At 41.8% G+C, this 24,873-nt stretch overlaps 1 protein-coding gene across 1 annotated transcript in view; it reads right to left on the bottom strand.

Moving 5' to 3' along the window:
• RAMP3 (receptor activity modifying protein 3) overlaps positions 1 to 24,873 on the bottom strand; it is a 52,705-nt gene that overhangs the window by 18,772 nt on the left and 9,060 nt on the right. Inside the window, exons 2-3 of the mRNA XM_072330195.1 lie at positions 10,399 to 10,428; positions 8,150 to 8,282 (exon numbers count right to left, since the gene is read on the bottom strand). Of these exons, the coding sequence (XP_072186296.1) occupies positions 8,150 to 8,282; positions 10,399 to 10,417 (152 nt within the window). The 5' untranslated portion in view covers positions 10,418 to 10,428. The remainder of the gene's footprint in view (positions 1 to 8,149; positions 8,283 to 10,398; positions 10,429 to 24,873) is intronic.

The raw sequence follows: 24,873 nt of genomic DNA, 5'->3' as shown, positions 1-24,873 counted from the left end.
AAAAGAGTAAGCATGAGGTAACCATTTTATAAGTGTAACATGATGCTGTGGAAAAGAGTTCACTCACATGAATCACTTTTGCAGCAAAACAAACTCAATGATCTGACATTTTCACAGTGTATTCTTCTTCTACAGATGTTTTCACATTAGCAGCTGAATGCAGTCACTAATGCAGTATCAGTGATGAAGATGAAGAAAAACTGTACAACAAAGGAAATGCCTCAGTTTGGTGGGCTCTTGCATACATGCTTCAACCAGCAGAGGGTATTAGTTCAAAGCTATAAGAACTGGGAGCATACAGTATCTTCCTTTTTCTTCCTTTTGTTTTTCCCTTGATACTTATGTCACCTGGCTTTCTGTTCTTAAATATTTGACTAGTTATTTGCAAACCAGTCACTTCTACAGGGATCCAAAAATGATGCTTCCTTACAGAGATACAAAGATGCAAAGAGCATAATAATACTATTTGATAGGGTACATTCGCAGCTACAAAGCACTACTTTTCAACATAATCACCACTGCTATCCAGTTTCACCAGCAGTGAACACACACTGATTGAATGGAAGCTCCCTGGGTAACAGCTATGTAACCAGACATTTGCAAGGTGAGTGTTGCCGACAGTAATATAGGCTTGGAATAACAAAATGCTTTACAGTGAGATAGATGACACAACACTAAATCAAAGAAGAAGGAAAACAATCAAGTCCTGTGTTTCTGAGTTTCAACCCAAGAGCAAATACACGTTACTGTGGCTGGTCTGCCCCTCAGGAAGTGGCCAGCATATTCAAACACTGAGAAACTTAATGATGCTCTCTCACTTTATCCGGACTCATGCAGCATACATCCTTCTTTTTCTTTTCTTTCTTTTTTTTTTTTTTTTTTTTTTTTTCTCTCTCCCAAGTACATTTGCTTAAGTGATGGTTATAGAGTCAAATTCTTTAGCGGCATTTGCTTCTTAGCACCTCTGAAATAAACTGATCATTTTCTATACAAAATGGGACACTTCCAGCAGCTCACTAGAACGACCATCGGTTCTAACAGCTGAATCAGAGAAAGGAGATGTCCTATGACTGAGTATCTATGTTATGTCCACCTTTGCTTTTCCAGTAATATTTCTCTATATTCTTACTACTTTTACATTACGAAAGAACTTGACCCCATATCAGTGAGAAGTCCATGAACTTCTGAATACCAGAGAGGTACCTGGTGATCTCTTCACGGAAAGAGCATGCAAATGCCATAGGGCAATGCCATCATCCCTATCTCTACCTCTGAAAATTGGGAGAAGAAAAATACAGAGCTGGAGTTCTATAAGCAATTACGTTTTGAGATAAGACTCAGAGTGAAATTTTTTAAGATCTCTGTAAGTGAAAAGTGCCATGCAGGAATTACTGCATAACAGAATAGATTCTTCTACACAAAACTCAAAGTTTTAACCTACTATCTGATCCAGGTAGAGTAATATTTACTGTTGGATTCAAAAAAATGAGAAATGCCTCAGAATGGATTCCACCTGTGTGAGGTATGAGCAGGTGGATGAGCTGCTCAGCCTGTTGGTGGAGCTCAAGGAGGAGGTGGGAAGGCTAAGGGCCATCAGGGAGTGTGAAAGGGAGACTGACAGGTGACTGGCTGGTGTGCTGAAGGGAAGAATGCCAGAGGGATACCCCCAGAAAAGACCATCTGCCCAGTCACAGTCATACAGTCCTGACTGATGAGGAAACTCCCCCTAGCAACAATAGTGGGAGGTTGCAGGGTGTGGGCCAGTGGCAAAACCAGTCTAACTCTCTTCCTGAAAGGCATCAAGATGATATTCACTGGACAGTGGTGGACCCCCTGCCCTGCTGTTGCTGAGCACAGCGAGGCAATTTGAGAGATGAGGAGTGGAAATGTGTACCGGCTCGGCAAAGTGGGCATTCCCCATCCTGACCATCCTCAGTTCCCCAGGTGCCTCTGCAAAATAGGTCTGAGGCCCTGAAACTTGAGGGAGAAGTGAGCGGAGGTGTGGAGGGAGGCCCACCTGTTAGGTTGCCTTAGGTGAAGCCTCTGGCCTCACACCTCAAGATTGCCTCTACCCAGAAGAAGAGAGGAGTGGTGACTCCCTTCTGTGGGAAACAGAAGGCCCTATATGTCAGCCTGACCCTATTGTAGGGAGGTGTGCTGCCTCCCTGGGGCATGAGTCAGGGACATTTCTAGGACACTTCCTGGACTGATTCACCCTTATGATTATTACCCCCTATTGATAGTTCAGACTGGCAGTAACAAAGTTGCTGAGAAAAGACAGAAGACTATCAAGAAAGACTTCAGGGAACTGGGATGGGTAATTGATGGAACAGGTGTACAGGTTGTTTTTTCTTCTATATCTTCATTGGCACGGAAGGACACAGAGAGGATCAAAAAAGCCCACCTCATAAATAAATGGCTTAAAGGCTGGTGCAAACACAGGAATTTTTTATTTTTTATTTTTGACAATGGGGCAATTTAGTCTGCACCTGGCATAATGGCTGCAGATAGTAGTAGCCTGTCTCCAAGGAGTAAGAGGATCCTAGCCAAGGAACTGGCGGGACTCATTGACAGGTCTTTAAACTAGGTATAAATGGGGAAGGGGATAAAATGAGGGCCTCTGAGGTTGAACAGGTAGTTCAAGGCCTCATACCAAACTTGATGGTAAAGAGGGTGGAGTAGGGAAGGGGGATGTTGCTGTTCTAGGGGATCCTAGATCCTCTATAAAGGTGGTGAGACAGAAAACCCAGTTGAAGTGCCTTTATACCAACACACACAGCCTGGGTAATAATCAGGACGAATTAGAAACCGTGTTGCACATGGAAAGTTATGGCCTTGTTGCTATCACGGAAACATGGTAGGATGACTCCCATAACTGGAATACCACCACTGAGGGGTACTGGCTCTTCAGAAGGGACAGGCAAGGTAAGAAGGGTGGATAGATTGTGAAGAGCTGTGTCTGAGGAACAGCCATGATCAAGTCAAGAGGCTGCTTGATCAGGGGGAGCCTGCTGATGAGGCCTTTTTTCTCTAGCTGCAGGAGGTGCCCTGCATGTGGGCTCTTGTCCTGATGGGAGATTTCAACCACCTGGATATCTGCTGGGATAGTGGCACAGTGGGTGGCAGGCAATCCAGGAGATTCCTGGAGTCTGACGAGGACAGCTTCCTGGTCCAGGTAACAGATGAACCAACCTGAGGTGAAGCCCTACTGGACCTGGTCCTCACAGAAGTGGAGGAGAGCATTAGAGAGGTCAAGATTGGAGGCAGCCTGGGCTGTAGTGACCATGCTTTGGTGGAGTTTGTGATCTGGAGGAAAACAGACCTGGCAAAAAAAAGAGCTAGGACCCTGTGCTTCAGGAGAGCAAACTTCCAGCTGCTCAAGGAACTGCTGAGTGGGACCCCCTGGGAAACTCTCCTTAAGGGCATGGTGCAGAACAGAGCTGACAGCTCTTTAAGGACATCCCTTTGAGAGTACAACGGCTCTCCATCCCCCAGCAAAAGAAGCTGAGCTGGGGAGGCAGGCAGCCATTGTGGCTGTGCAAGAGCCTGCAGCTTGAACTGAGTGAAAAGAGGGAAATATACAGGAAGTGGAAGCAGGGTTGTGTGGCCTGGGAGGAATACAGTGCTGTTGTCTGTGTGTGTGGAGATAGGATTAGGAAAACCAAGGCACAAATGGAGCTAAACTTGGTGAGGGATATGAAAGATAACAAGAAGGGGTTCTACAGCTACATAGGCAGGAGGAGACAGGCCAAGGAGAGTGTTCCCCCTCTGTTAAAAAGCATTGGAGAGCTGGCTTCCTCAGACATAGAAAAAGCTGAGGTACTCAGTGAGTGCTTTGCCTCAGTCTTCACCGGTGGTCAGGCTTCTCATGTCTGCCAGGACCCTGAGACTCTAGGTGATGGTGTGGGGGACAGATACTGTCCCACTGTAATTGCAGAACAAGTCCGAGTCCTCCTCATGAAATTGAATGTGTATAAGTCCTTGATATCCATCCTAGGGTTCTGAAAGAGATGGCTGATGTGGTTGCCAAACCGCTCTCCATCATATCTGAAAAGTCATGGCTGTCTGGTGAAGTCTCCAGAGACTGGAAAAAGGGAAATATTACTCCCATTTTTAAGAAAGGGAGAAAGGAAGATCCAGGGAACTACAGGCTGGTGGGCATCACCTCTGTTCCTGGAAAGATCATAGAGCAGATCCTCCTAGAAGCTACGCTAAGGCACATACAAGACAAAGAGGTGATTTGAGCCAGCCAGCATGGCTTCACCGAGGGCAGACCAGTCTGGTGGACTTCTATGATGGAGTGATGGTTTTGGTGGACAGGGGAAGGGTGATGGATGTCATCTACCTGGACTTTTGCAAAGCCTTTGATATGGTCCCTCACCACATCCTTCTCTCTAAATTTGGAGAGGTGTGGATTTGAAGGATGGACTGTTTGATGGATTAGGAATTGGCTGGCTGCACACAGCCAGAGGGTTGTGATTAATGGTTCTTTGTCAGGGTTGGAGCTGGTCATGAGCAGGGTCCCTCAGGGGTCAGTCTTGGGACCAGTGCTCTTCAACATCTTCATCAGTGACACAGACAATGGCATCAAGTTCACCCTCAGCAAGTTTGCGGATGATACCAAGTTGAGTGGTACCATCGATACATTGGAAGGAAGGGAAGCCATCTGAAGGGACCTAGACAGGCTGAAGAAATGGGCCCATGTTAAACTAATGAGGTTCAATAAGGCCAAGTTCAGGGTGCCACACTTGGGTTGGGGCAACTCCAGGTATTTGTACAAACTGGGGGAAGATCTCCTTGAGAGCAGCCCTGCAGAGAGGGACTTGGGGGTCCTGGTGGATGAGAAGCTGGATATGAGCTGGCAGTGTGTGCTTGCAGCCCAGAAGGCCAACTGTGTTTTAGGCTGCATTAAAAAAGGGGCGGCCAGCAGGGAGATTATCCCCCTCTACTCAGCACTTGTGAGGTCCTATCTGGAGTACTGTGTGCGGGCCTGGGGCCTGCTATACAGGAAGGACATGGAGCTCTTGGAGTGGGTCTAGAGGAGGGCCACTATGATGATCAGAGGGCTGGAGCACCTCTCCTATGAGGAAAGGTTGAGGGAACTGGGCTTGTTTAGCTTCCAGAAGTGAAGGCTCTGGGGAGACCTCTTTGCGGTCTTCCAGTACTTGAAGGGAGTATTTAAACAGGAGAGGAAATGCCCATTTATGAGGGTGGATAGTGATAGGACAAGGGAGAATGGTTTTAAACTACGACAGGGGAGTTTTAGGTTAGACATTAGGAGAATGTTTTTCACACAGAGGGTGGTGGCACACTGGAACAGGCTGCCCAGGGAGGTCATGGATGTCCCATCCCTGGAGGTATTCAAGGCCAGGCTGGATGTGGCTCTGGGCAGCCTCGTCTAGCGGTTGGCAGCCCTGCATATGGAAAGGGGGTTGAAATTAGATGATCATTATGGTCCTTTTCAACCCAGGCCATTCTATGGTTCTATGATTCTAGGAATGATGGACATCTTCATACAAAGAAATCTCCATAAATAGGCAGGAATTTTCTTGTACAAGGAATGAAAACAATACGAAAGGAGAAGCACTATCAGAAAGGACAACAGCATTCTTAACTCTATCAAAGAATTCTCAACTCTAAATGATAGTTAGGAGAATTTGCACACTTTGGTTACCCCTAAACCTTGGAAAAATCTTGTGCCAGAACACTTAAACTCTTTAGTAAATTTTAGAATAAGGTTTGCAAAAAAGGTGCCTGCCTTTTCACCTGCATTAACAACACAGTCTAACACTTGGCTCCATTAGGTACCCTTTCCTACTGCAGATAATCCTGTTAGCTGACGATAGTTATTATGAAAAAGATAACAAAAAATACAGTTCTTTGATATAACACAGTTGTAAAATAATTGCATGTAGATTAACTGAGGCAAAGCTACAGTGATGATGTGAAAATAAGTCAAACTACTTAGATGAGTACAATGCCAATCATTCTACGACATTATGAGTTGTAAAATGAAAATTACTGCTCCATAACTAGAGCATTAATAAATAACTGGAGATTAATACATCTTGAAGTACCTAAATTGCAAGACTTTGAATACACAGATTTTTTTTGTCTGTTTTTAGTGCAGTTTCATCCAGCTGGGTAAGAAGAGTTTACCTCATCTTGCTCTTTCCTACAGTTGGAAAAGTAATTTCTGAATGCATATTACACTCCAATGCAAGATCTTAAAGACTGTATGTTTTAAAAGGCTGTAGATTTGTAAAGTTATCTAGGGTACACAAATAGAAGTGCTAAGAGGGAATAGCATCTAAATTGACCAGATTAAATTATGAAATGTTTTCTATAGGAGGGACATGTCAACATGGTTGTCAGCAATAGAGAAACACAGGGAACTGCACAAAGCAAATCAGTGCAACATTTTGTTATTGTATCTATTGGGGACAAATTGGTTAAAATCTTGCATAATGCACATGAGGTGATACTGAATATGAGAGAAGATCATAGATTGTATGAGCAAAGAACATAGTTGGGGTTAAATTAAGTTGTTGTAATGGATATGGTGATAACTAGCTTGTGACCACTCCACCCCAAGAGTAATATGCAAAAAAAGTTTATTTTCCAGGAAGATATTCTGATTCAGGCTGGTTCATATCACAAGAAAGCTAATTCACTTGAGTCTAGTTTTCTGACATGCTGAACATCTGCAGTTTCTCCTGATTTCAGCTGGTGTGAATGGTACTCAGTGCTTTCAAAAACCATGCGTTCCTCATGAGTATACACTCTCCGAAGAAGTTGATGACACATAAAGCCAGAAATTACACAAGTCCTGTGGGTTTCCCCTAGAGCAGAGTTTGAAGTGTGGAGCTTTGTAAAGATATGTTTAAATATCTCCAGCAAAAAGAAACAGAAATAGAGATAAGAAAGCAATAATGTTACTCTCACTGCTGCCACTCTTGCAGTACTGCAGTCATTCAAACAAAACAGGTTGTGCCCACTCTCCCCACACTATCTGGCAGGCACAGAAACAAACAGCAGCAGTTTCAACACAACACATGGTTTCACATTTGGACAGGATGATTTCATGGAAAAGGTGGATTTCTGAAACTGAGAGGACTGCACAACTGCCAACAGGGACTACAGACCAGGATTATTCTTGCTTTAGTGATTTCAAGAAAAATGGGAAGTAACATTTGTCTAACATGTACTGAAATTCAAGTTATATATAAAAACAACTTTCTGGGGTAAAAACAATTCCAGTGTTGATTAACATTCTGGTTAGTATTCATTGATTTGATCTAATATGCACTCATAAAATTGGTTGATCTGTGTGTATGTGACCATAATGTGGGGACTTAAGAGCTACGGCTTTGCACTTTGCAACTTCAAAACAAATACAGAAATATTTCAATTTGTCTGGAACACAAATGATTCCATGTGGTGAAAAAGACAGCCAGCAGCAAACAAAAGTGTTGTGAAATGGGAAGGGAAAAAAAAAAAAAAAAAAAAAACACAGACCAAAACAAAACAGAAGAAATTAGTGAATTAGTGTTAGTGAAATTATTCTTTCATCAAGTACTATCATGAACTTTCACTGCTGTCATGATTAATTGAACAATAATACAAAGGCAGGTGAAAGGCTAAAGCAAAATCCTCCACTGATTTCAAGATATTTTAAGTAAAATAAATCAGAACTTTTTCCTCAATATTGCCAAAATGTCACCATATCACAGAATCATAAAGGTTGGAAAGGACCTTTGGAGATCATCCAGTCCTACCCCCCTGCTAAAGATTTTTTTAAGTTACACAGGAAAGTGTCCAGGTGGATATCTCTGGAGAAGGAGATTCCACAGACTCTCTGAGCAGCTTGTTTCAGCATTCTGTCACCCTCAAAGTAAATAAGTCTTTTCCTCATATTCGTAGGGAAATTCCTATGTTCCTATGTTATCAAACCTAGCCAGTGATATTTGAGGCATAAAATAGGGATGTCCAACCTATTCTGTTTTAATGAACGTACACATTTTTAGTAGGTGTTTCCAAGATATTTGAGGTCATCAGGTTTGTGGATTTTTTTTTTTTTTTTTTTTTTTTTTTTAAGAACAAACATCATTGTACAGTGAAAGGTATTAAAACCAAAACTAAAACTTACATGATAAATTCTGTCAGGTTGCACCATTTTTTGGAGTCCACTTTTTTCATCATCTCTTCAAAGAACTTTCCACAGGCAGGCAACTTTTCTAACATGAGAGATTCATTGCAGAGATTAATCTGTTGATGCACACCTACATAAAATCAAGTATTGAAATGGGAGAAACATGAATGCATGATTTGCAGACTCCTCCTGTTTGACAAATAATGTTGTAGACATAACATTCAAGTTTCTACACAATTTTAGATAAAACTCACATAAATGTATATGAAATGTCACTCAGTATATGACTATCTAAAGTGTTATCCATTAGATCTAATACAGAGAAATCTGCCTAGATACTTAATGACATCTTTTTCTCTTTTTACTAACGTACTACAACCCATCTGCACTTATAATTTAAAGCTAACTGCAGTTTATTCGTAGGGTAGAAAGTACTTTCTAAGCTTATACAGATGTGTCCCACTGAGCTAGAAATATTTGCAAGAAACATCTGATTACCTCTGATTGTAATCTTATAGTCACTAACATTTTCCCTTAGTATAGCCATTAAATGAATGTTGCTCTGAAAGTAATGCTCCCTATTTTTTACTGTTGGCCTATAACAGCAGAGGCAGATATTGGTGGTATGGCAGTAGAGGTTGAACCTTCTCTCCAATATTCAATTATATTTTGTTGCCATGTAGCAGACAGAAGCAGAGCAGCAGTCTGACAAAGTTGTGTCTGAAGCAAAGGTGTGGAACTGAATACCTCCATGCAGAAAAAATTCTGCCCATTGACATTCTTTGACACTTGCTGAATGTCTTTGTTGACCAAACAATGAGGTGGTGAGTGGTACACTTCCACAGTGACAAGAGCAAAATGAAAGATAAGCCACTACAAGCCAGAGTCAAAACAGCAATACATGGAGTGATGATGTGAACTCCCCATCAAATAAAAGTTCAAGACACAGCACCCAACAGTAAAGTGATGTGTGCTGTCATGTGGGATAGGAAAGGGACGATCCTTCTGAATATCCTGGAACCCAGACAAACCAGGCCAACTCTGACTGCTACATCACAATGCTGACTAAGCTAGAGATTTTCAGTACTGGGATCAGGCCAGTGAAGAAGACAACCTTTCTCATGCAACACAATAACATCTGGTGCGATCCCAGTTTGAAGACTGTAGAGCACATTGTCAGTCTTGGCTGGTTTGCCCTACCACACTCTCCATATATTATGGATTTGTCGCCTTCTGACTTCCATCTGTTCAGGCAAATGACTTCAGCTAGGGAAGTCACTGGCTCACTAATGCCATGTGTCAAGTGAGAGACAGCTCTTACAACCAGTGGAAGCATGAAAATATGCATTCAAACAGCAACAGGCCCATAACTGGATAGTCTATGCAACGTTTAACCCTACTGTCTCATACTGGCTGCAAACTTCTCCATGTGTACAGCTAATCGAGACCAGCAGAATAAACCCCTCACATCTGACCATACCTTCTTCTTGGAGGCAGTACTCATTAATCACCATTGAAAAATATGGTGAAAATTATTAAATAAGGGCATAGTAATTTTGACATCCAAAACTTAGCGCAATACTATGAATCTTTCTATTTAATTCATCTGGTAGCTGCAGCAGTTATACTTTCCAAAATTAGATGTGTAGATAAATATTAAATCTGGGCAGAATCCAAAACTAGATATAAAAGTTGTAGACCCATCAACATAAGTCTCATACTGATGTTTAGACAAAAATTAGGCAAATTGGACTTCTCTGGAAGGGTAATCTAAACTACCACTTGATTCATAATACAAGTTTCTTCTTCATTACATAATTTGCACTGAAAATTTGTTCCAGCTCTTTCTCAGTGAGGTGTTTAAAATGGATTTCCTACGGCCTTGGTGTATTTGGTTGTTTCTTGTTAGAACTTCAGTATTTTACAGGTTGTGAAAGAAACTCAGATAGAGACATCTGATAGAGACTAATGTGTCATCATATTGTTACTATTCAAATCCCTGGCTAAAGGAGTTCAAAATTATGCACAGTTCTACAATTTTACCATTTCTATTGAGACTGACATTTACAAAATATTAAAACACCCTATGTTCAGACTGTAGAAAAGATCAATTATTAAAAAAAAAAAAAAAAAGATTGCAGGAAAGTTAGATAATTTTGAAATTAGGTAGAATGAAAGTGCTTCTCAAATGGCTGGTGTTAACAAAACAGAAAATTGTGAGTCTGAATTTTAGAAGTAAAGCTCACCTGCTAGTCCAAGCATCATTAGACCGTTAACTAGTGGGACGAAAAAAGAGAAAGATGAGTTAGATATCTTCATTCTATCATATAAGAGATTTAGTGCAGATATAAGCAGACTTAAATATAATTCTTGACTCAAGAGAGTATTCAAAATGTTCCTTTGAACACAATTAAAGAATACATCTGAAAGAAAAATATTGAAAAGGAAAATCTGGAGAATGTTATGTTTTAAATTGCTTTTTTTCTATTCTTTAAATGGGTAAGCCATACAGATTTACCACAGGTCTGCCTATACTACTCCTTTAAGTTGGAAACTACAGGGAAGAGTGAGGATAGCAATTAAAAAAAAAAAAAAAAAAAAAAAAATTAGCTTCTTTAAAGTGCTGACATAAAAGAACTGGAGAAGTTAACACATTCACTTGAAATGCAGATCTACTGCACATTCTAAAGTGTAAAGAAAAAAAAAATCCTTTTGCTAGTAAAATTAAGCAATCACAGAATCATAAATAATGAGTTCTCTATTCATTTGGAAATGTAATCCTATGTTTCAGATACCACTGTTCACCACACATTTTGAAAAAACACAAGTTAAAATTTGTGACTTTCTTATACAGATAAGCATCCAAACAGAAATATGCCAACAGAAGGAGTCTTCTCATCAGCAATCTGCAGTACAACCAGGTGGATGAAATCAACAGGAACCTGAAGTGTTATCACAGCTCCAGTCACATTTTGGATTTTACTAAGAGGGATGTGGCTTTGATTAATCTTGCTCTCCTACTGAAAATAAAATAAAATAAAATAAAATAAAATAAAATAAAATAAAATAAAATAAAATAAAATAAAATAAAATAAAATAAAATAAAATAATTGCTGGCAAATCTTTATAGCATTAACTTCGCATCAGAAATGAAATGAGTAATTTCACAGTGATGGTTCTTGCATTCTCACTGTGGCCCACCTCCTGCTCTGCACAATTACAGTGGTGGTTCTTCCCCACTTAGTGGTATCAGCCTGGATCTGGGCGCTTATCAATGACTTAGTAGCCATCAAACATCAGTGTGTGACTGGCACTGTCTAGGCTGAAACCAGGACATGGAGAGGGTGCTGTGCAGTTAACTCAAGTTAGGGCAAATAAGTTTATGCATTTTGATGCACTGACTAAACACAGATCAGTGAACAAAGAAGAATGCACAGCCTTGCATATTTTGATACAGAAATTTGAGAATAGCTTTCAAGATTGATGAAAAAATCTTGGCTTTTTGTGTATTTGCCACTCCATTTTAGTTAACATAAATACATTTTCTGCAAATTTTGAAATGAAATGTACTGAGTTACAATCAGATATTCAACCCAAAAATTTTCAATAGACCTAGCTTAGCAGAGAAAAACATCCCTTAATTCACCATCATGTCTTATTCATGTCATTGCTTTTGGCAATACCTACATTTATGAACAACTCTTTTCAAGGGTGAAGTATGGGAAGAGGAAAATTTCATTAAAAATCTCTGATGAGCACCTTGAGAAGTCACTAGAAATTGCAACCACTTACATAGAACCAGACATTGACACATTGGGTTGACAAAAATAAGATCAAATAGCCCACTAGTTTCATGTGTTTGTTGCTTTCTTTACATTTCAATAAAAATAAAAAGTAAGTTTTGTTGCTTATCTACATTAACTATATTACATACAAGTGCTGCTCTGAAAGTAATGCTTCCCATTGTAATATGTTGACCCGTTAAGTTGGTGATTCTTTCAGATGTTGGTGGCATGACAGTAGAGACTGACCATTTTCACCTGTATTCTGTTTCGTTGCCATGTGACAGATAGCAACAGAGAGACAGTGTGACAAAATGGAATCTGACATGGAAGTGCATATGAATCAATTATGCGTAATGAAATTACTCCATGCAGAAAAAATGTGACCACTGAACATTTCTGGAGACCGAACAGTGGATGTAAGCACAATGAGTCAGCGGATGATGGGTTTTGGCAGTAGCAACAGTAGGTCACCTCCACCGGTGCAGATTTTTATGAGTGTGGAATGCAGGCCCTTGTTTACTGCTGCAATAGAGAATAGTGGTGACTATGTTGACTAGTAGCTGGTAATGTGCTCTATCAAATAGTGTAATTGTGTTCATTGTAGCTATTGTCATTTCCATGGGAATAAAAAGGAGGCACTACTTTTGTTGTGACCTACATATTTAATATTCGGCTCAAGATAATTCTTCTTCACCCAGTGCAGACCAGAGAAGCCAAAAGGCTGGACACCCCTGTTCTACAGAATATATTTGTCTTCTAGACAAGGAATAACATTTATGCTAGTTACTAACGAACCAGTATGTACTGAAACCAGAGAGTGCAAATCAAAGCATTAGAAATCTTTTTTGCATCCAAACACATAGAGCAGAAATATCACTGTACACTCTGATGACTACACTTCTTTCACAAAGCCCTGTTTTTCCAAAGCTATAAGTTTTTGTACTAGTAAATCTACTTGAGTCCCCGGACAGGTTTTTCTCTAATCTGTACTTGAAAATGTACTTTTATCAACTGCAGAAATCTGAAGATCAAACTGAAAGTGTTCACTTTATGAGGAAGCCAAACCCTCCCATTTTGAGGAAACAGTCCAGAAGCACAAACATAGCAAGTCCTCTTGAAGACCACAGACTGTACCTACAATTCTTCCTCTATCATTTTCTATCACTAGTATCTGAATGCTTCATAGTTACTGTTGCAGTGAGCCTCAAAAGATCAACTTAAAGCCACACCAAATTGGCAGGGAGTGTTCATCTGCCTGAGGGTAGTGAAGCCCTGCAGAGGGATCTGGATAGGCTGGAGAGCAGGGCTGAGGTTTAACAAGACCAAATGCTGGGTCCTGCACTTTGGCCACAACAACCCCAGGCAGTGCTATAGACTTGGGGTAAAGTGGCTGGAGGACTGTGTTGAGGAAACGGACCTGGGGGTACTGGTTGATGCTCGGCTGAACATGAGCCGACAGTGTGCCCGGGTGGCCAAGAAGGCCAAGGGCATCCTGGCTTGCATCAGAAACAGTGCTGCCAGCAGGAACAGGGAGGTGATTTTCCCCCTGTACTCCACATTGGTGAGGCCGCACCTTGAGTACTGTGTTCAGTTTTGGACCCCTCACTGCAAGAAAGACATTGAGGCCCTGGAACGCGTTCAGAGGAGGGTCTGGAGCACAGGCCTTATGAGGAGCGGCTGAGGGAACTGGGATTGTTCAGCTTGGAGGAGGCTCAGGGGAGACCTTATAGCTCTCTATAACTTCCTGAAGGGAGGTTGTAGTGAGCTAGGGATTGGCCTCTTCTCTCGTGTAATCAATGATAGAACTAGAGGGAATGGTTTCAAGCTGCACCAGGGGAGATTCAGGCTGGACATTAGGAAGTATTACTTCTCAGAAAGGGTAGTCAGGCATTGGAATGCACTACCCAGGGAAGTGGTGGAGTCACCAACCATGGGAGTGTTCAAGAAAAGTTTGGATGCTGTGTTGAGGGATATGATTTTGCTGGGAAGTATTGGTAATGGTTGGACTAGATGATCTTCTAGGTCTTTTCCAACCTTGATAATTCTGTGATTCTGTGATTCTGTGATCACTTCTCATCCCACAATTAGTTATGTGGAAAAAGAGGCTGACCCCATGCTTCACTACAACCACCCTTCAGGTACTCGTAGAGAGTAATAAGTCTCCCCTGAGCCTCCTTTTCTCCAGAATAAATGATCTCAATTCCCTCAGTCTCTTCTCACAATAATTGTGCTCCAGACTACCTTAGTTTCAACTGGGACAGAACTGTTTTCTTCAGAGTGTCTAGTATGATGCTATGTTTTGGTTCAAGGAGAAAAGCAAAGTTGATAACACACCGATGTTGGCTTAGTTGTCTCCTAAGCAGTATTGTGCCAAGGCCACTCACAGCAAAGGGCCCAATGAGCTGGGAGGGAAGAAGATTAGGACAGCTTACTTAAACTGGACAAAGGACTGTTCCATTCTATAGGACATCATGCAAAAGGAGTTTTGAAGCAAGTTCATCTTGCTCTCTTCTGCTGCTTGAGAGGCATAGGCTGAGAGGTTATTTCTAATTTCTCATACATCTCTTGCTACATACATTTATATATACACATGTATATAGTCAACTATTTTCCTTTTCTCTATCTTAGTCAATGGTTTTATCTCAACCTACAAGTTCTACTTTGTTTTGTTGTTGTTGTTGAATTTTTTTTTTTATTTATTTATTTTTTTTTTTTGTTTCTTTTATTTTCTCTCCCATCCCACTGGGAATAGGGAGTGAGAAAATGTCCTGAGCCATCTACCAGATTAAACCACAACAACCAATTTGGAACTCAGTGTGGGACTTGTCACAGAGACTGGAATGACCACAGGAGTGGTTGTGAGGGTTGTGGTACCTCCTAGACACATGAGAAGTGTTAGAGCAGACACAGGGCCCATCCTGGGAACTGGAGCAGACATAGGGCCTGAGACATTGTCATCAGACCCTGAAGAATTCTCTTCCCCTTGAGGATGCTGAATAGTGTTGAACAGACCTTGATAGGCATTGGCCATGCTCCAGCACTCCGCAATGATTAGTGCCTCTTTAGGATTGCCAGGGTGACAGCAAATATTCTATTAGTTTTTCAAGACTCTGCAGTTGTTCAGAGGTGAAGTTCCAAACCACTGGGGGTGCTCGCTGCCCTAGACACCTGCCTATAGTTTCCCACACTCCCTGCTACTCTATCCTGCCTCAGGGCAGATCACTGGATGCTGGTCTTACATAATTGTTTAATCTAAAACATAACCTGAAACACAGTCATGACACATAGCCAAAGGAGCATGCTGGTTTGAATGTCCAATGGATATTCAAAATTCTCAAGAGCTGTTGTAACTAGCTCTCGAGCTCTAGGGAATAAAAAGTGAACAAGCAGCTGAGGAACAGCTGGAAAGCATTCTCCTTTATCTCCTCCACAGTCTCCCCAAGGAGACAAAGCAGAATATATTTACTAATAGCATCAACAATATTGCTACCAAAACTCAAAGATGACTACAATGTCAGATACACACAAAACACTCATTTATTGACTGCTAGTTTTATCACAATGTAAGTCAATGCCACACAGCATAGCAATATAAAATTCTTAATCCAACTCTCAGAGATGACAAAAATGCAGGAGAAAAACAGCAAGCAAGGTGCTTTATAGTATAGTACAGTGAAAAGACTCTCACAGAGCTCCATAAATAGGGGGAGGAGGGGGGGAAGAAAAAAAAAAAAATCAAGCTCAATATCATGACCAGCAACTATCAAACTACCACAACACCCTGTGTTAACACAATCTCTTGTTATCTCAACCTTTCAAGCCCCAAACTAGGTGCTGAATTGACAGTTGTGGTTTAACTTGGAAGGTGGCTTAGCACCATATGGACACTTGCTCACTCCCTCTCTTCCCAGTGGGATGGAAGAAGAGAATAATAAAATAAAATAAAATAAAAAATTAAAAAGTTGAACTTTCAGGTTTATTTACTAAGACAGAGAAAAGGAAAATAGATATGACTGTATACAACAAGTGATGCACAAGCAATCACTTACCCCCCCCTAGCTGATGCCCAGGCAGCCCCAGACTGCAGAAGAAAGTGAGATGCCCTCCCACTCCCTTAAAAATTCTTTCTAGTTGATGTCATATGAAACTAAGAAAATGTTACATAAAATTACCTGTTGCTTAGTCAGCAAATTCATCAATCTTTTAATCAAACCCAAAGACATGCCATTTTGAGTTTTCTGGAAGAAATGCACACTGTGAGTATCTAATCTGCTAAGAAATTTCTGTGGAAAGATCTTCACCTGTGTTCTGACAAGTGAACAGGCACCCTAGTGCACTTGGTTACAGTTGAGGTAGGATTTCTTTGATATCCTTTGTCCTGGGCTTTTACAAGATCAAGAGCTCCACCTCAGTAGAGTCTGTATAAGTATAGAAGAAAAAATGAGTGAACATCTGTTTCACATGGCTGTCTCTTCCAAAGACCTCTTTAAAAGCCCCACATGGGAGATTTCAAATGTATGTGGCCAAGACACCTCAGATGATGACAATGCTGAGCAATCCTGAAACTTGATGGGAAAGCCCATGATGATCCATCACCTGAGCCCTCCTGGCCACTGGCTGACAGAGGGAATAAGTTCACATCTGAGATAACCTCAGATTCACTTGGAATTTATCTCACCCCTGACCCCACCACAACTTTTTGCTATGTCTTGTCTGCCCATACAAAGCACTGCAAGCAGACCTGCTCACTTATTTTTCTGCCACCATCAAAAATGGGTCCAGCTGCATGCTCTCTACCTGCTATGCAATGAAATGTTAGCATATACTTATGGGATAAATGAACCACATCTTCTCAGGCTCAGGCAGCCTAACTTCAAAGAGAAAGCTAACATCAATGCCTGTTTTGTTTCAAGTCTAGAAACTGGTGTAAATTACCAAAAAAAAAAACAAAACAACAAAACACCAAAACAAACAAACAAACAAAAAACAAAAAACAACAACAAAAAAAAAACACTTGGTAAAAAAAGTAATTTTTTTTTTTTACCCATTTTTAAATAATGCTCATTACAGTACATACGGCTCAAAAGGTCACCTTTTGTTCTCAGTTACTAACTGTCCCTTTAATGCTTCTGTTTATAAGAAGAGTAGAACAAGGAGGGTGGTTGGATAGTGGAACATAACCATATAGTGTGAAAGCAGCAGAGGAAATGAAGTTCACAGGGCCAAGTAACAACAACAATACAACACAAAAGAAGGATGCTAGGAATAAACAGAAACTTGCAATAAATATAGCACTTGAAAAAACACACTAGACGTGTTCAGAATTGTCCCAAAAGGAATTATGAATGTATCACACAGGAGCAAGGTAAACTATAGGATGGATTTATATATTGCTGCATCAGTATAGTACCAGCCCAGCTCTCCACAACTCCTGCTGAATAACAGTAATATACAACAAAGCAACCTGGGTTTGGAAAGGAACAATGGTCTACCCAGGAGATGTAAGCATACAATGTGGCACTTGTAAAATCGATTTTTCCTGGGCTGACCTCAAAGGGAACGCCGATGGATTTTCTCAGTGCTGACAGCAGGTGGGAGATCTTGTGTAGGAAAAATAGTTCTTGTTAGTGGCTGTTTATTTATTGTTGTTGATATTTTTTTTAATCAAGACAAACAGTTTATGTTTTCCATTAAAGGAATGCAGGCAGAATAGATACAGGTAACTGATACATCTGGTTTTGGTAAGAGTATAACCTGTAATTTAAAGTGGTTTCTTTGTGACCAAGAGATTATTTGAAGATGAAGCCTAACACAGAAGTCAGTTTTGCATTATCTCTTGTTCTGATGCTGAAACCTTTTTAATACTTTTTAATACTTTTAATAGGAAAGGTAATACTTAAAACTAAAAGTACAGAACTGAACTGTGTGTCATCACATTGGGGAATATAATGTTACTGCTTTTGAATTGGTAAGATAATTCCAGTCAGTTAACAATTTTGGACATTAAAGCCTTCACTCTTCAGAGCAAGAAAAGCATGAAAGGAAGCAATTTAAGCTTTTTCATTTGATCAGTGCAAATCAACTGGAAGCATTAGTGAGGGCATCAACTGTTCAGTCTCATGTTGATGAAGAGTTATCCAGTGACTACAAAGAAATATGCCATTTATTGTGAATTCATACTTCAACTGTGACTTTTTCAGAGCAGAAATACAAATAATTTTATTTTACGTATTCCTTTGTAAAGTGCTTAGAGCACTGCTGCCAGCATAATACTTGACACTGTCTGAACAGCCTCTGCATACTTCCAAAGTTGCCAGATGGGTTTTGTACTACTTTGTTTGAAACCAGAGTGTTTTATTTAAAGAAGTATCTAATCAACAAGTCGCACTTAAATAAATTTAAATAAAGCATACCAGTTCAACAACAGACTTAGGAATCAAATATTTAGATCTATATTATATGGAAGTCATGTGGCTCAATCTGAAATGTCAAATAATACTTTCTTCAACTCTCTTCTGTTCTACTATGTTTTTGTTGAAGCACACTGAACTGAAACATAAAATAGTATTTTTACAACCTCTGGTTTTCAGGCAGTGGATGAACTAAATATTTCAGGAGCAGAACCATTTGTTTGACAACTCTTCACTCTATTTTAGAAAGTGTGGTATGGACATATATGATCCTTAATGAAAATCCCAGCTCAAGATCTTTTCAGAGAAGAAAACTGAAAAAGAATAATTAACTCATGGTACTAGAAACTGTTTTGAGATTACACTCAGCAAAAGTATAGGGGCCAGAACCTAATTTAAGGTGGCTTCTGAAAGAGAACTGAATTCCAGAGGACAATGCTCCTCAGGAAACGCCACACAGAAATGTAAGAACAGCTTCCCAAACTGTAGAGCAAATGAGGGCAATGACAGAGCCTTTATTTGAGAAATAGGTGCTATAGCAAAAGATTATCATAAGGAATTAATTCACCTCTCCTGGTAACAGCTTGGAGAAAGGGATGAGGTGAGGAATGTGACCCTCTCCCGTTCGTACAGTCACCTTGCAGGAGAAAAGGAAGGGCGGAAAGGGGGAACCCACACAGACTCAGACTGCGCAGAAGTAGGGGTGGTTCCAGATGTTCCTGCCACTCCAGGCACTCACATACTCTCCCAGCTCACCCATTAGTTCAGTCTGTGACCCTGGAATTCCACTATACTCCACCTCTTCACAGCATGAACCAGCGACTGAGAAGGTAAAGGGTGAGCTCCTGCAACTTGATGTCTTAAAATATAATGTACCTGGTGAAGCATGTACAATATCCACCACAATGTAGAATGTTAAGACAATAAAGGCAATTACTGATATTCTTTTCTGTGGTTCTGTTGGGCCAGCACTTGATGTTCTTTCTTGAGGCATACCTTCTTCAAGAACCAGTAGCAGTTCTGGAGAGGAGCTCTGCTGAGAGGGACCTGAGCGTCCTAGTGGACGACAGGTTGGCCATGAGCCAGCAGTGTGCCCTTGTAGCCAAAAAGGCCAATGGCATACTGGGGTGCATTAAAAAGAGCGTAGCCAGCAGGTCGAGGGAGGTGATCCTCCCCCTCTACTCTGCCCTGGTGAGGCCTCATCTGGAATACTGTGTCCAGTTCTGGGCTCCCCAGTACAAAAAAGACAGGGATCTCTTGGAAAGAGTCCAGCAGAGGGCCACAAAGATGGTGAAGGGCCTGGAGCATCTCCCCTATGAGGAGAGACTTAGGGAACTGGGTCTGTTTAGCCTTGAGAAAGAAGGCTGAGAGGGGACTTGATCCAGGTTTATAAATACCTGAGGTGTGGGAGCTATAGTGGCGAGGCTGGTCTCTTTTCAGTAGTGCATGGGGACAGAACTAGGGGCAATGGGCTGAAACTTCAGCATAGGAAGTTCCGCACGAATGTGCGCAAGAACTTCTTTACAGTGAGGGTGACGGAGCACTGGAACAGGCTGCCCAGGGAGGTGGTGGAGTCTCCTTCCCTGGAGATATTCAAGACCCGCCTGGATGCCTACCTGTGCAACGTGTTGTAGGGAGCCTGCTTTGGCAGGGGGGTTGGACTCGATGATCTCTAGAGGTCCCTTCCAACCCCTACAATTCTGTGATTCTGTGATTCTGTGATTCTGTATTCATGCTCACCAGTTCCCAATAGTTCAGCACTGCATCACAGGGTGTCAGGATGTTTCCTCATGAACACTGGAGCATCCTGGAGTGATGATGCTCCTGCCGGCTAACCTGTGAACTTAGGACCTCAAGGGGAGTAAAACAGATGTTTAATAGGTACAAGGAGGGGTAGGTCTGACCTCCATGGTAAGATACAGGCTGTATTTTGGTCTTGAGTCAACACCTCTGCCTGTACTTGGGTGTGTCCTGGTCTTCAAAACCACATCCTTTGGCCTGATGTCTGTGGCTGAATCATTATATCAGGTTCTTATTTGCCCCATGGACATGATTAAAGTCCCCTTTGTAATGAAAACAGGAGTGTCAAATACTCTGCTGGCCATGCTCTGATTACTGAAGGGTTTACTGATCCCCCAGCCTCTAGCAATATCCCCTAAGGCACAAGGATATCACACCATTTTCGTCCTACTTGCACCTTCCAAACCCATTTTACCTTGTGTTTCCCAGGCTCTAGGTCCTCAGGGGCAGGGAGCAGAAGATGATTCATGGTGCCAACTTGTGGCTTGCATGAGGTGTCCTTGCCTGTAATTTGTTTCCTAAGCAGGGAATCCCAAGTTGTCTGCATCATTCTCAAAGAAAGCACTGTATCTGCCATCTCTCAGTCTCTCGTTCAAGTCTTGCAGTTTCATTAAGCCTCTTGGTCCAGCCCTACAAGGACTGTGAATCTGCCTTCATAGCAGCCTTAAGGATTCCATTATATCTTTCCATTAGGTCTGCTCCTGTTGGATTACAGGGCAGGTGAAACTGACATTAGATGTAGTTGTCTTCAGTTCACTTCTACACAGTTGCACCTGTGAAACATGTACCTTGATCGCTTTCAGTGACCTCAGGAGTCCTGAACGATGCCACCAACTGAGTTAGAGGTTTGATGGCATAGGCTTGGTTTGCCTTTGATACAGGATAGGCTTTGATCAATCCACTTGTTGTATTGACACAAGTTAGGGCATATCTGACCCCCTCAGATCAAGAAAGGGGATCTATATAATCAATTTGCTATCACTGTAATGGGTTGTGTCCTCTAGTTAGATGGGCTGTAGTTTCTGGCAGAGGTCTTGGTCTCATTCATGAGCAAGCGTCATAGTCCTGACATGCCTGGACAATATCTGATAACTGTATGGGCAGCCCCCAAGATTTAGCCACTGCATACATGGTTTTCTGTCCTGCATGTCAGAATTTCCAATGCAGCCAGTGGGCTGTGTCTTCTGCTGATGTACTTCCTAACCACGGGACTCAAGCCAGTGTGTCAGCTTCATCGTTGCCTGGTGACTGCAAGGGTTGATGTCCAGGGACGTGGTATGCTTGTACAGTTCCATGCCTAACCACGCTCCATATATCAGCCCACATATCTTTGTCCCAGATAGGCTCGGCATAGATCACCCAATCCTGAGTGGTCTACTGTGCTATCTAGAGCACAATACCTCGGTAGACTGCCCAACTACCTGTGCAGATGTTCAGTGTGCTGTTGCCAGGCTCTTGAGTTATCACCATCCACACAGCTCATAGCTCAGCCCACTGACTACTTTGTCTATCCCCTTCTTATCAGACCCAACAGGATGTCTGTCCCCAATATGTACACTGGAACTGGGGCAATAGACATTTTGTACTCCCAGCATGGTAGATGCCCAACCCCCAGTTTCAACCACGTTTTGGGTTATGGGGATCACCGGCCCCCTGAACCCACCTATCATTGCCTTAGTGCCTGAAAATTGCTTTGGGTCACCATATATAATTGATGTTTCTGCCCCAGTATCTACTAATACCATAACCTGCTGCACATTTTTTTCAGGACCAATGAATCGTTAGTTCAACATAGGGTCTCTGGTCACCTCTAGAGACCCTACTCTTTGGGAATTTTGGCTTCTCTATCTCACCATCAGCAATCCCCAAGTCATTTTCCTCTGATGGCTCAACTGCAGCTGCCCAGACCACCTGAGGACATCTATGTTTTTTCGATGGGACTATGAAGTTTTCTAGATTCCATGTGTATTGTGGAATCCACTCTATGGGTCTAATTCCTTCCCTTTTGGGTGAATGTTGGAATCTCTGACTGTTTGGTAACTGTTTCCATAGTTGTAATAAGACCTGATTAGGCTGCCCATCAATGTTTTGAAATTGAACTCCAGCTCTAATCGGGTCACTGAACATTTGTTTTCTTCAGACCCTGATGGATCCAGATTGAATTACCTTAGGAGTAGGTCTCCTAGGTCATGGTGGTGGATGAATCTATGACTTTTCCACCACCATTCGGGCAATGCACCTGGCCCATAAGCGCTCTGTCTCCCCCAGATCTGCCACTAGTTGGGCAGCCTGTTGTATTATGGCCTCTGAGGCCACTAGGTTATTCATTGTGGATACCAAAGTACCATACTGATGTGGCAGAGCTTGCTGCAAGATGACGTCCCTCATTCCCGCTGCAATGTCCAGGCTCTCAAAATCCTCCTCATAGATTGCCTCCTTCATGCCTAATTCTTGAATGTAGTTTTGCAAGTCCTCCGTAGAGGACCATAAGCTGGTAATTAATGGTATATCATTCTTGTTTGTCCATGATGCATGACATGCAGCCATTAACCATGTAGTCATGGAATGATTTTCTTCATTATGTTGGATGGCTGCATATAGTCTTTGCCTGAGCTCAGGGTGAGTGGTGATGGATGCCAGTTTTGAAATTTCCAGTCCATTCACCACAGCGCTCTCTGCCCCCATGTCATACAATTGGAGCAGCCACACTGGCACACTCTCTCTTGGCTTTTGTCTAAACCGCTGAACTAAATCCATTAACTCAGATGCCGTGTATGGGAGAACTGTAACATGCAGCGTGCTCTGGGCAGGGGGCCACTGGTCAGGAGACAGCCCCGCTGGTCTTTGCTGTGTTTTTTGTTTTTCGTTTTTCATTTTTGGAGTTACAACTGGTCGGATCTCAAAGGGATCCGGCTCTAGTGGGGCCTCAAGACCCAACCTTTTAGAATCATAGAACCTTAGAATTACTCAGGTTGGAAAAGACCTCAAAGATCAACAAGTCCAACCACAGCCTAACCATAATACCCTAACTCTAACAACCCTCTGCTAAATCATATCTCTGAGCACTACATCCAAGTGGCTTTTAAACACATCCAGGGACAGCAACTCAACCACCTCCCTGGGGAGCCTATTCCAGTGTTTAACTACCCTTTCTGTAAAGAAGTGTTTCCTAACATTCAATGTGCTTTCATTTACAGAGTCCAGATTCTGTGGATTCTGTGCAGGGTCCCCAGTAATTTCTAGAGAGATATTCCTGATTTTTTGTAGGGGAATTATAGGATTAGGTATTTTCCCTCTCAAAATTACAACCTGTCTTTCCAGTTCTTAAGTACAGTCATACAATAGTTGATTTTTGTCAGTGAGAGCTGCTTCAGTTATATTTAGCTGGTTCGAGGCCATCAGCAGTGGCCACGCCATCATGGAGGCAGCTAACTGTTGTTCTCAAGTAGTGAGTACATTTTTGTTTATATTATTGAAATACTCAGCCAGGATGGCTGGGGACTCCAGAACATTTCCTCCGTCCCACAGGGGGCCCCATTTTTCAGTGATACAAGCAATCCTGTGATATGGGGATCCTAGGAATCCCAGGATGTGCCCTGACAAAACTTCACTCATAGGGCTAGTCTTTTCCTGTGCAAACCATCCCATGATATTGTTCAAAAATGCCGTGGTAATTATTTTAGGAGGCTTATAATTGAGTACCTTTAAAGATATTTGGCTGCCTAGCTTGCCAAAACGCAGGGCAAATGAGGGCAGTGGCAAAGACTTTACTTGAGAAATAGGTGCTAGAGGAAAAGATATCAGAAGGAATGAACTCACCCCTCCAGCCTGGAGAAAGGGATGAGATGAGGAATGTGACCCTCCCCCATTCATACAGTCATGCAGCAAGAGAAAAGGGAGGGTGGAACCCACACAGATTCAGACTGTGCGGAAGTAGGGTGGCTCCAGACCCCCCTGCCGCTTCAGGCACTCACATACTCTCTCAGCTCACCCATTGGTTCAGTCTGTGACCCTGGAATTCCACTACACAAACAAATTCAAACTGCCACTGGTTGAAATTATTTCTGTCCCTGTTCCCAGGGAATTTAGGAAGGGAATATATTTAGGATATATCTACAGATCTTGCAAAATTGTGCTCATTTTCATCTAAAGTTCCACCATGAGACCTGGTCTTTGAGATATCAGGATACACTAAGAATCACACAGATTTCTAATCTCTACACCAGATCATAGCTCTTAGTCATTAATGATTACAGATAAATATGCTACTAGCAAGAGGAGGTGAAAAGCTTGTTTTTTCTTTCCCCTATACATCTGTTCTACTTCAGGCTTATTATGGCCTTGTGAAGTACTGCTACTACAGCCTCTGTTTCACATCAATTATGGAAATAATGATGCAACTAGAAATAAATTTGTCCAAAGCCACTAATAGAAATCAACATCACAATGAGTACAGTAGTCCTGTATGAGGACTTCTGATACACACTTGCACCCTTTCCTCAAATAATGTTGCCAGAGAAAACATATTACATGACAACCTCTCTCTGCCTGTAACACAGATGTGAAATGTGTCTCCTAATTGCAGAAGAGGCATCAATAAATGAGGCAACACAGTTCAAATCTATTCACCCAAAAGAGCCTTTCAGCTTGCAATTGCAATGGAGACTTTCCCAGTCTACTTGAGAACATTGTTATCTACCAGATGTTGTGTTCATACCCAGGACCT

This window comes from Excalfactoria chinensis, chromosome 2 (genome assembly GCF_039878825.1).
Source record: "Excalfactoria chinensis isolate bCotChi1 chromosome 2, bCotChi1.hap2, whole genome shotgun sequence".
In the NCBI taxonomy this organism is placed as follows: domain Eukaryota; kingdom Metazoa; phylum Chordata; class Aves; order Galliformes; family Phasianidae; genus Excalfactoria; species Excalfactoria chinensis.
The sequence above is the reverse complement of the archived record's forward strand: the minus strand, read 5'-3'. Positions and strand labels throughout refer to the sequence as shown.